The sequence below is a fragment of the Bombus terrestris genome, chromosome 5, assembly GCF_910591885.1.
Source record: "Bombus terrestris chromosome 5, iyBomTerr1.2, whole genome shotgun sequence".
In the NCBI taxonomy this organism is placed as follows: Eukaryota; Metazoa; Arthropoda; class Insecta; order Hymenoptera; family Apidae; genus Bombus; species Bombus terrestris.
In genome coordinates this window covers 6315268-6327806 of record NC_063273.1, presented here as the reverse complement: position 1 = coordinate 6327806, position 12539 = coordinate 6315268, and the positions used below count along the sequence as shown (strand labels likewise).

The 12539-nt window shown below is 46.5% G+C and overlaps 1 protein-coding gene across 4 annotated transcripts in view; it reads left to right on the top strand.

The window, feature by feature from the left end:
* LOC100647259 overlaps positions 1 to 12539 on the top strand; it is a 164546-nt gene that overhangs the window by 120537 nt on the left and 31470 nt on the right. For all 4 annotated transcript variants that reach the window (XM_048405938.1, XM_048405939.1, XM_048405940.1 and 1 more), the window contains exons 4-7: positions 1486 to 1676; positions 2935 to 3124; positions 9555 to 10163; positions 10397 to 11310. In XM_048405938.1, coding sequence (XP_048261895.1) covers positions 1486 to 1676; positions 2935 to 3124; positions 9555 to 10163; positions 10397 to 11310 — 1904 coding nt within the window. The remainder of the gene's footprint in view (positions 1 to 1485; positions 1677 to 2934; positions 3125 to 9554; positions 10164 to 10396; positions 11311 to 12539) is intronic.

Below are 12539 nucleotides of genomic sequence, written 5' to 3'. Positions count from 1 at the left end.
ACTGTGTCTCTGTTTAAAATTACCATATTAATCGATATTACAATTAAAACATTAGGCAATCTAGAATTGTTCATGTAATTATAGAATTAGTAGCATGGAACGTATCCAATCGTTATTCATATTATGTAGAACACATAAATAAATACATAAAGAGATAAATGCGAGTTGTAACCTTATTTTACCTGATGGTAAAAATCGGCGAGATCAAAAGTTGTTCTGAAATAGATTGAGAGAGAGAGAGGGTGGTCTGGTGACGTGGGACAAAAACCAAATTGGATGATGGATCTGTCTTGTACTTTGTCCTTGTGGTTCGTTCTTCGAGGAGCGTTTACCAATCGATATCGGTAGAAGTAGGTCCGGGCAAGAAAAGAAAAAAAGACGAAAGAAGGCGCGATGAAAGAAAGGGGAAAATCGACGGGGTGGAATGCGCGTTACGGCGTGTCTTTGCGGTGCGAGAAGAAAATTGGTCTCCGGATAAAAGCCGCAACGGGAAAAAGCGAAACGGACGTCGGTCGTCGTTCTCGATTTTCCTCCGTTCTGATCAACTTATCTTCGGTCACGTAGCCGACGAGAAGCGTTACGATTGAAAGGCGGCCACTATCGCTAACCGTAAGCTCTTTTTTACTCTCACGTTGATCGCCGACGTGACCGCACGATTTCTCGACTTCTCTCGAGAACAAAACCGATCCGGATAAAGAACGCGGCAACGTATTCGTCTGCCGCAGGACACACCGACGATTATCGTTCGTTCCCACTCTATCTAATGAATTCGTTTCTCAATAAAACTGTGTAGCACTTTTATCGAAACCCTTATACACGACGCTCCTTTACATTTTCTTTGATTCACAAAGAACAGTCGAACAATTTCGTATAACTAAAAATCTAATATATTCGGTAATTTATATTCAGAGATTCCATCGGCGTTTCGGCTCGATTTATCCAACCTTATTCGACAAAACGTCACATCCTGTGCGGTTGTTAGTTTGTTAACAATAATCGACGCTTGAAATCGTTAATCGTGGCGCTTTCACCAGCGATGATTCAGCAGTTGGGTAATCGATTGCGTTCGGTCAGCGTCGATGAGCCACGTGTTGGCTCGGGCTTGCTCGCAAGCTTCGGCCATTAGTCTTCCGTTTTCGAGAGGGAAATTTCGCTCACCCTTGACCCTTGCTGCTTCCTGATATTTCCAATAACGAACGCTATACATCCTCTTTAATCTAGCAACGATAACCAGACGCCTTCCACCTTACTCGCCAGGAAAGACTCGTAAAAAAGAAGAAAAAATTGTCGCCAGGGGAGATAAATTTCCAACGACATTTATTTATCCGAGATATTCTGCAGAACCGGTGGTTTCTGCGGCGCGTAGGAGGCAATAGAAACGCGTGATAAAACGGCGCCATATTGAAACGACACTGGCAGCTAGGAAAAAAAGGGCGAGCAGTCAGAGGGACCTACTAAAGCGGCTTTTCTCTTCTTTTGTTTCAGGAATTGGAGAGGAGTTATACCCTCTCGACCCCAGGGGGTAGCAGCCCCGTTTGTTGTCCGCCCTGCAGCCCGCCCCCTGCACCGGCTGCATATATATCGAGCGCACGTGCGTCCTCGCGAAGACTCGGCGCCGGAAGTGGAATCGGAGGTCCGCCGTCCCCGGAAAGGGATCCCCTGGGAAGACTGTTAAGGTCAGTTCGCTTTTTCTTCTTCTTCTTCTTCTTTTTCCTTTTCCTCAGAGACACGCTATTTAACCTTCTGCTGGCCAACGAGACGTGAAAAATGTTTATTTCACCACTGCCTGCTGGATTCTGTAAGGAAATTCTGCGAGATGTTCCATATCCTTGGGATACACTAATGGGGTGGAACATTTGTTTTTTATTTATTCCAGTTGATTCATAAGTAAGCAAGTGAATGGAATATAAGGAGAACTATAGTCGGATCTAAATGACGTTTCGCAATTTTTGAATCGTAACTCCGTTCGAAACAAGAATTTACAATCCTTGCGAACAATAAAACGGATAGGTAATAATATAAATAAGAAGGTAATCGTCATCGAACGAGGCCACCTGCGTCCCAGTAGGGCGAGCCCATAAAATTGCAGACTGTTCCTGTCGGGGAAATCGTCCGGAAACAGTAAAACCCTATCCCCGTCCCTATCCTTGTCCAATCCTTTTCTCCACGCTTGATCAGCCTGCTATGGGCTCCGCGTAAGATCATCAATCTTACCTGGCTACAACGAATGCATCATTCAACGCAAAGTTGCCACTTAGCGTGACTACGGTTTCGTCGCCTGGGAAATTAACCAGTCACCCGATAAGCGATCCACTGTAACGCCGCGTCCCGCCTCGTAACTCGAATTAATTGGAATTTTAGTGGGATGCTGTAAAAAGTTGAGCAAGAAGAACGCGCGGCAGCTTTCGAAAGCAGTTTGTCGTCGGCCAGGAGTTTAAAGTAGAATTAAATGAGTCTGCCAGACGGCTTCTTATCCCTGGTTTGGCTGGCAAATCGATAAAATAATAAAACCCCGTCGAGGCTAAGCCGAAGCGTGTTAATCTTTCCTGAATTTTCCAACTCCTCTCTATAAGCACGCGTATACTAACTTTAGAGGGAAGACAGCTACTGCTTATCGTTTAAAGTAAAAAACAAAACTATGAAGTTTCGCATTTATTCAAGAGACCGCTCTTCCCCATAGTTAGACGATACGCTTGAAATCCCTTTCGATTCAACCAAAATCAACATCTTCCAATTCCCTCGGGGATCGATGTAATTCAAGAATCACATTCGACCGTATTTGGTTTGTATTCGATGCAACGGCGACGCGAAACGGTCATCGGCGTTGTGCCAACATTCCATTAGCCCGTGATGCTTGCGGAATTAAGCAAATTCGTGGAGTGGCGTTCCTCCACGTGGTCGGCCGGTTAAACACAACGAACTTGGTACTTGCAGATTCCTGAAGTCCTTCTACAGGGAGCTAGGCACTCGTGATCCACCCCATTTGCCGGCATGGGCGTCGCCTCTTCCACTTGGCACCCTTTGTCCGGCGCACTTTCAACCGCACCTGCAGCTGCTGCACAAAGGCGAGCAGGAGCACAGGCTCGAGAACATCAAGCCCGACCAGATCTTCGCCCCGGTTAGGGTGAGTGCTATAAATCATCCCGCGGAAACTACTTCGTCTCTGGTGACGCGACGTACCGGTTGTTGACGTCGGTCGTAAAACTTCTCGCGGACTCTAACGCGATGGACGTTTGGAAAGGGGAAACAGGAAACGGAGGAATCCCCTGGGAGGAAATTTCTGATAAGAAGAAACCTGCAAGTTTGTCGTTGTAACGCGTTGAACTTGAATTATCTACCTCGGTTCGTGCTCTCGCGCGATTGTAACTTTTTAATCCTTTTCTCGCTGGGGATACTTGGGAATTTAAATAAAATTCAAATCAAGTATTCGAAACGAGGGAATGTATAGGTGTCACGGCCAGGCTGTATTATTTTTGTAGAGTTGCGAGCAAGTTTTCCGAATGCAGAGACGATGACATTCTACGTCAATCGTATCCGACAGGGCAGCCCTGCCGCTCGCTGTACATTTGCATGATATCGACTACGTAATTGCGAAAGTCAAGTTGCACGGACAGCCGGCGGTGCAACCACGATTTTCTCCGTCGAACGCTAAAACTTTCCGCGGTAACTTCGCGATATGTGAAAGCCAAGTTAGCTATCCGCATCCCTCGCTGTCTAAGTTTCACGTTGTCGAATTTCCGTGACGAATCGCGGCGAACTTCCACTCCGTTGTTTTTGCTCTTACTCTGTCATTTAGTTTGCGTTTAAGATCAAAATATCAAAGAAATCAAAAACGTTTCTTTAACTTGTATTGCACCATCGCACGGCAGACAAAATAGGTATTAAAGGGAAAAAGGACAGACGTCGTAAAATTGTCTCTAGTCGTATGCAGTATTTCCACGCTTTTTACTCCGATCCAGGAAATCCGTTTTCTTTTCGAGTTTCTTCGTTCACGGTCCGGCACAGATATCCAAGTGGATGTTGCATTCTAGTGTCCGTCTCGAGCGAGCGACACGGATTGCGTCTAAAAACAAAACGGAGGAAGATCGAGCGAAGCGATGGGGCCGGGTTAAATCGCTCTAAGAAGAGGATGAAACAGAAGGAGAGCCGTCCTTCCGGATTTTCGACGAACCATCGTGAATTGACTGGGAACCGCCGTGCTATGTCTGTCGATGTTTGTTACCATGAAAGATGAATTCTCTCCGGGCAAAGCCGTCGTTTCACGTAGGAAGTTTCGATACGTTTCACCTGCTGATCAAGGGAATTCTTGAACAATCGAACAAAGAGCCTTCGTTCCGGTCTCGTACCATCGAAAATCCCTTCTGCACGGAATTTAGAAGTCAAGTATCCGATGGAGAAGGTAATCGTACTGCAGTGAAACATCGAGATATTATCGAGACATCGATAGAAAATAGACTGTGTGTTTGACGGAGCAATCTAGGGCAGAGTAAACGTTGATCGTGAAACGGGCAAAGGACTGGCAATTAGAGAAGAATCTCGGACATTCCTATCGCGCAAAAAGTGCTTTCCCCAGACAAGTGCAGACGGGGATGATAAAAAGGATTTTCAAGAGAAAGAGAGATAGAGAGAGAGTGCAAGCTCGCGTGAGATCGAGGAAGAAATATTCCTGAACCGAGATTTTCAACGCAATTAAAGAAACCGCCTGAAAGGAGAAATTAGACAATCTCGTTTCTTGCAAGTTGGAAGCGTCGAGAAGCGTTTCCCAACTGGGGGAGAGAGAATAAGGTGAAACGTTCTCGGAAAGAGTTGAACACTCGAAGACGGTGGCCTACTCGAACTCTTTCCGATGTCGTTTCCGATAATAACATGAAGTCGAATCAAGTCGAGAGTATCGTCGCAGAGGCATAGCTCCTTCGGTTCTCGAATAAAGAAGGTTTTAATCGCGCCTCGAAGATGCGGCGAACAAAATCGTGAAGAAGCGCGCGATCATTCGACCGGTTCTAGCGTAACGAGGCATTGTTCTGTCGTGGCTCGATAAGATGGCCAAGCTTCGCTTCGTTAACATTTCTCGAAAGGCTTTTTAACCAGACGACGCTGATAACTTCTGACAAAGCGCGCGAACACCGCCTACCTTTGTGCCTCGAAGGACGCTCGGCGATCGAGCTTCGATTTCAATGGACCATTTTAATTTCGCCTCTACTTCGATCTCATCCCACGCTTGGTTCGTTCGATCAAACAAAATAATTTCCAGCACGAAAAGCTCGAATTTCTTTTAAACGTCACTCGTGCTGAATCAACTTGAGTTAAAGCTCGAGACTCTCAGAGTGGCGAGACTGTTCCACCATATTTAATTCAATCGATACAACGTCTCCGCCTGCAGGCGTTTCGACAAGGCCCCTTGGGCTTTCGGCAAACTGCAATCAAAGCGGCACGGTCGTAGGCGTGAACGACAGCCGAAGCATCGATCACCGGAGCCAGCCTGTCAATTTACGAGGAAACTTGTACACACGGCACGAGAACGTATCCAACGTGGAAATAGCGGAGGCGACCGACTCAGCCATCCGCTTAACATCTCAATCTTCCCGGCCTTAATACCGGCAGTATCTGCCGGCAGCACCGCGAACCAAAGATTTATCGAAGCCACAATGTATCCGTCCGCCTCGGAATCTCCTTATCTTGCGGATATATGCACGTACTCGAGTGTAACCGAAAGATCTCGGTGTCGCTCTATCTGTTTCGATCTTTCGGAGAGCCGACCTGCGTGGCTGGAAAAACGTGATGTCAAAATGGAACACGTGCGACTCTTTTATGATCTGTTTTCAGAATGGCACTTTCGTTCGACGTACGGATAATAGACGGCATTGATCGGCTGTTTCGCAGGATTGAGAAGAAAACTAGCGGGATATGATAGGAGAGAGCAGGTGTATTACGCTCGCTTCGTTCATCAGGCGTCGCAATTAATAAATGTAACTGTCTCGGCCAATCAGAGATTCGAAGCTTTCGCAATTTCGTATTACAGAATTGTTAGAATCTTAGGGTATGTAATTAAGAAAGTTGTTACGTTGCAGATACGTGGAGACACGTGTTCTTCAAAGACGTAGCTCACGCGTGAAGTCTCGATTTTTCAAATTTCACTTCGGCCTGTAATACACTCACCTCGGTCTGATAAATCTTCCACTTTCTCGTTCACTGTCATTGTGTAAATACCGCGTATTATATCGTGCCGATAGAGGCATCAAACGAAAATGCTACTGCAACAATGTCAAAGGAAAAATTCGCGAAGAAGATGTAAGCCAGTCGAGACGAAAAGCGTCGCGACCTCGGCCTCGATAGATCATTCTGACGATGAAATTACTCTTTTCGCAAACAGTTCTGTGTGTCGTTTCGCAGCATCCGACGTTGAAGAGGTCGATAACGCGAGCGTGTAAGGGAGCCAGGAAACGCAAACAATGCGCCACGTCACCTGGAAACGTGCACGTGGAAAAATGAGCCTCGTAACCGTGCCATTCGAGGCTCGGTATCGCGAGAACGCGAGAACAGGCTGTGACGGCAGACACATGGCCACGTCAAGGTTGTGCAAGCTCGATATACCCTCCAAACACGAACGAATTCGTGCCGTACAGTCGACAAACGTGCCAGGGAGAACAAGCGGATCGTTGAAGGGACAAGCTTTTAAAGCTCTTCTGACCCTGTTCAGCGAGTTTCTTTCTTTACTTCAATACAGCACGGTATAAAAACGTAGAAAGAAATGAAACGAAATTAAAAGCTGAAGACTAATCGTTTAGTTAACGAGAATCGAATTCTTCCTTTTCCCGATTTAGAATCTTCAATTCAATTTATCGAGTCAGCATTGCTGTAAGCAATGAAAGGGAAGAATTATTGGGTCGATAAATTCCACTAAAGCGTAGAATTTATCGCGTGCCCGCGTGCAAAGAATGCACGGCGCCATAATGAGCGCGTTTACGTCGCGAAGCGCCGTCTTGAAGAACGTCTTTCCGGATCACCGACGTTCCAGGCCTCAATGTTCGTCTGTCGGAATATTATTTCCATTTTCCCGGGCGCCCGAGACAAGTGCAGCGACGAACGCTCTCCGATCCGGCCAGCTGGAAGTAATTTCTTTGTCTCGATGCTTGCCACGGACGTCTCTAAACACGCCTACTCGCACCAATAGCATCTTCATCTGGGACTCGCGTTCGGAACAGTAAAACGAAGATATTGTTCCCTTCGTCTTCCAACTGTTGTCTCCTTTTTGCTCGTTCAAGTGAAGAGTACTGTTGCTAGACCATCTCGACGCTTATTTACGGACACACGATCGCTAAGAACGAGCGGAACACGTACGACAAAATAACAGATTTGCTATTCAGTGTATCCTTTAGGCCACGATTTTAGCATAACTTGTAATTTTATTGACTAGGTATAGAACAATAGTAGAAAACTCTAAGAAATTCGAAATGCTTTGAAAATACGACGTAGTTGAAACAATATCCCAATAATTTTAGAGAATTATAGTTCGTGCGAACGATTGTACATTGCAAAGTACCAGAGCAAACAACTTGTTTCATCTGAATCAAAATTCGATATTTGTGTATTTACATTCTTCAGTGGTCCGTCTACGTTGCAAGTGTTCTTGTTTGTAATTCGAATTTGTTTGTTTACCAACTATGGTCACATCCAAAGCACAAAATACAAGATCCAAGGGAGCTATAGTATCAGTGAATGCAACACTCTCTCGATTAGAAGCGGCAAACTATACTTAAGCTGGCTAAATAAACAGATTAGACAAGCTGAAATCACGAGGTTCACTGGCGTCGATGGAAATAGCCGGTCAATAAAGCACGGCAAGTCAAGAATCCCAAAACCCTGGGCAATGGAGGACTCGCAATAACAGGCTACGGGAGGTCTGAGAGACTATAAAGACCGTAGAGATAAGGAGGCTACGGTCGGACACCGTTCTACTGAAATAGTAGAAGTGGAAGGCTCGATGAAATCATAGGGTAGACCTAGCCACCCGTTCAAACTGAACAGCTGAAGCGAGCATTAGAATACAGCCAGCCTCGGGGATACAGTATCCGTTGAAACGAGAGAGGCATCAAATAATAATATACAGCAGATCGTATGATCTACTTCGAAAGGGATGGGAAGATTCAAGCAACAGACCGTAAAGGGACTAGAATCACGGGATAATAGCTCGGGCTGACAGCCTCCTGCGGTGAAGGAGCTACATAGCAGGGTACCATGATCATAGAGCCCTTTATAATCTAGGACAAGCTGGGATGACGTTCACCGATAACGAGGGCGTGGCACTAAACCATAATGCAAAACCTTTTCGCAACTATCTGTCTTTTGCGAAATTGATATATTGTCTACTTTTCGAAACTATTCCGTACAACTTTCAAGTACATTACGTGACAATGATACGGTTTAATACAACAGAAATAGCAGGGTTAACGAGCTCGTGAACAGCGATGAACGATCGAGTCAGATCGGTAAACAATTGGGACAGATTTCTAATCGATAGTCGATGCACGATGATGGAACTCGAAACACGCGATTCTGTCCTCTGATAATCGGTCCCGTAAGCAAGTTGCTGCCCTACAAAGGGTAGCTCATCGCGTGATCGATCGGCAGACTCGCAATTGTTACGGCATTACGGTACAAACGACTTTCTCCCTTTATTGCCATGGCACGCGCATCCCCGGAACAATGGCCGCGTGCACAAAGCGCTGCGCGAAAAACAATTTTGTCAGACGCTGATTAAATCCGTTTCTAGGCCGCGCAGAGAATAGTTCTATCGTTATATAGGAAATTTGCTTTTCCAATTTATCGATTCGTGTCGGACATCGTACCACGTAGCAGTTGAAAGTCGACAAGTTTCGTTAGCGTCATCCAGGTGTCTGGAAAAAAGGGGAAGAGCAGCTTGGTGATCGTCGAAGACTTAACCGAAAATCAGTCTCACAGGCAGATAAGTTTGCCTTTTATCTCTGTCCGAGATAGAAGTTAAAGAGAACGAAATGAAAGCCACAGCGAATCACGAACAGTTTGTATACCGGAAGTTCGTACGCCGAGGATAGACAAACGGACCAGTGGTAAGAAGAAAAGTTAGCAGCTTCGTGACCAGTTTCTCGGATACTCCTCGGTTTCTCCACTTCCAACTGGTTACCAATTAGAAGTTGGAACCTCTCGCGTGAACCACTAATCCTATTCGATGGATCGACCGTTTCTCTCAATCAGAACCACGTCTATCTGTAATTTTGCTAACTTCAACCACATCTATCATTTAGCAGATGCAAGTCAAATACAATTCTATTCGACCGTTGTAACAGGAACCCGATAGAAAAGCAATTTCTTACGTTCATTGCATCCAGAAGAATCGAATTTTGTTAAATTGCACGTTATAGGTAGTCGATCGAGCGTCATCTACGTCTCGGTTAAGCGGTCACACAGTATCAAACCTAACTGGATCTTAGTCAGACCTAGGGAAAATAGCAAATGAATTTTGTCAAAACAGAAATATACGGATATTCGATCGATTAATTGTATCCACTCTGTTTTAGTTGAGCGATGGCACGGTATCAGAGGCGCCCCGCCGTGTAGCCATTGAAGGAGGCCCTGGAAGCGGAAGAACGACCCTTTGCCTCCGCCTTCTTCACCAGTGGGCAATACAAGGCGATAGTCCGGCTCTGGCGTTCATCGTCCCCCTCCGTGAACTTCGAGGCAGTCCTGTGCTCAATTACTTGGCTCGGGAATTATTCCCAAGGACGGCAGCCATCGGCGACGCGGTCGCGCAAGTATGGCGCACGCTGCATTTAATGGAGGACCGTGTGCTATTTATCCTTGACGGATACGACGAGTGTGTAGGGGGCAGAGCGTCCCTAGGCGATGCTATAGACCTTCTCGAGGGACGTTTGTTCCCCGACGCGAGGATCCTGGTCACTTGCTCGCCCAGCAACTCCAGTGTACTGTCGCCGCTAGTTCAAAGGAGGATCCATCTGGCTGGACTTGAGTGGCCCCACGTCGAGAGGCTCTGCGTGGCGTATTTCATTCACAACGACATCGCAGAGAAGGCTTGCGAGTTCCTCGAAGCGCTGAACGTACAACCACAGGCCGTCAAGCAGCTTGGTCAGCATCCTCTAGGCTGGATTATGCTCTGCTGTCTCTACCAGGTATATATCGAAACAGAATAAAATTGGAAAAAAAGATAGGGTAGTTATAGAGCGGTGAAGGGGACGTTTAAAGTTTACGGAAAAATCGTAAACGAGTAGTTGGGCAACCGATCCGATTCGTTACCGGGCGCCGTAAAAACGACCTCGCGTTGCCTGTGTGTTCGACACAGCGTAAGAGCTCCGGGAGCTCGTAAAAATGTCGACGTTTTAAAGCTTGCTCTCTCGTTTCTCAGGACTCTGGAAGTTTACCAACGGAAACCAGCGCGCTGGTTCAAGCAGCCGTCAAGTGTATCGTGAAGAGGAGCCTCGATCCACCGGTACCCTACAACGAGGAGATCCCAGGTCATTGCAGAAAACGATTGGAGGATTTTGGAAAAGTGTCTTTGGCTGCGCTCAGGGAGGGCAGGTGCTGCTATACCGAGGCTGAACTCAGAGCTAGAGGTGGTGGTATAGAAGTTACCAGACTGGGATTCCTGACCAAAGGATTGATTTTCGGACAACGACGAAAACCAGACCTGTACACACCGATTCACATGGCCGTAGCCGAATTCTTGGCAGCTTACTACTTAACCTCAGTAGCTCAATACGCCAATATTCTTCGAAGGGAGTTGGAGGGATTGCCATCGGGTATCATCAGCCACTTGGCTGGTCTACTGGGACCCAAGACGCATTTAATATTAAACCAATTGTGTCCGCTGGAGGTACCACCCAGAGCAGTTTTCTCGTTGCTGAAAGCAGCCGGTGCCTCGGATGGAAACATTTCCGCCGTGTGTAGATTGGTCGGTGCAGGGCCTGGATTTGGTCCCGCGCCCAACGAGAGACCTCCAGCACCGCTGGTCCACACTTCGCCTTTGGAACTCGAAGGATGGGCGAGAATCCTGGAGAGCCCGGCTTGCACCCTCGAGGCCCTCGAGGTGGTGTTCCAAGTGGAGAGAGGCTCCGATCCCAGATACCTGGACGACTTTTTCGAAGCCCTAGCTGGAAATGAGAGTGTCAAGCTCGTGAGAATCACGTCTCTTCTCGGCCAAGAGTTCCCCGCGGATGAAGCGCAAAAGTTGGCCGGACACTTAAAGAGCGTCCTGAGCAAGAAGAAGTTGAACGACTTTGAGTTGGTTATAACTTGTCTGGAGGAAGCAGCGCACGATAGGTGAGTCTCCGTCTAATTTCCCGTTAGAAATTTCTCTAATTTTCTCCCTGTACAATTTTCTTGCAAAATATGTGACAGGACATGCTCGACGTGTCCGTCTTCGCGGTGACAGTTTGGCGATTGTTCAGACGTTTAAAAATCAAAAGACGAAGCTTTCGCTTCGCGTTTCTAAAGCTGCACGAGTTCAAAGACGGTTTAAGAAGACGCACGCGAAACGTAGGAAGGTTACCACGCGGAAAGTTGCCGAAGGGTAACCGTACCGGAGTATTCGTTAAGCTGGCAGCGAAAAAACCGTCGGCCCGTTTGCGCGAACGTCGAGCAATATCGGAAAGTGGATTAAAAAAGTTTCCTCGAGGAAAGTACGTGTACATGGACGAACAAATAGATCAGTTTTTAACTCGGAGCGAGAAGCTGTCTCGACGGGTACAAGCAGTTTTCTAAGACAGACTGAGAAATATTCAGAGCTATTAATAACGAACGCCTACTCATCTTTGGCGCGAAAAGAAGTTCCAAGGAACCATCTTCGTTATAGAGATTTGTGAAACAGCTTTTACACATTTTATAAGCACACTCGGATGCTTTTATGGATCTTCATCGATTTATCTTTGCACGTGCGATACTTAACAGTTTCAAAGAACATCCTATAGACGATAGAGGATTGATGTACGTGCTTGATCGTGAAAAGTCGTCAGAATCGTTTCTGCAAAATTTCTTTCATCGATCGTGGTCGTACGGCGCAAAGGTCAGAAAGTAAATTAAAAAGTTTACTTCCCCCCGTATGATAGCAAAGAAGACGTTTACCTTCGTTCGGAGCGTGGAGATCGGAGGGTAGGAAAAAGCGCGTGTTTACCCAGCGAGCAAAGTACGAATATACGCGAAGGGTGGTGATGCCTCGAGTCTCCATTTGCATAACCGCTCTGGTTGCTCGTGTGTGCGCGCGTACGTTTACATTGGCCGTGTCAGATGCTCTGCTTTCTAGCATGTTTGCAAGGAAAAGAACAGAAACTACACGGTGGAAAGCGATGGAAGCGCCGCAGAATTACGTTCAACCGTAACAATAATTCTCGAATATCCGTCGAATCTGCCTATTCGAATCCAGCTGCGTAAAATTGTTTTCGCTTTTCGTCGTCTCTCTATAAAATGAAATCGTTGAAACCTGAGAAACTCGAGGCATAAATTTGACGCAGATGCGCACTGCGAGACGAGCTAGATTTTTATTCTAAAGAGTA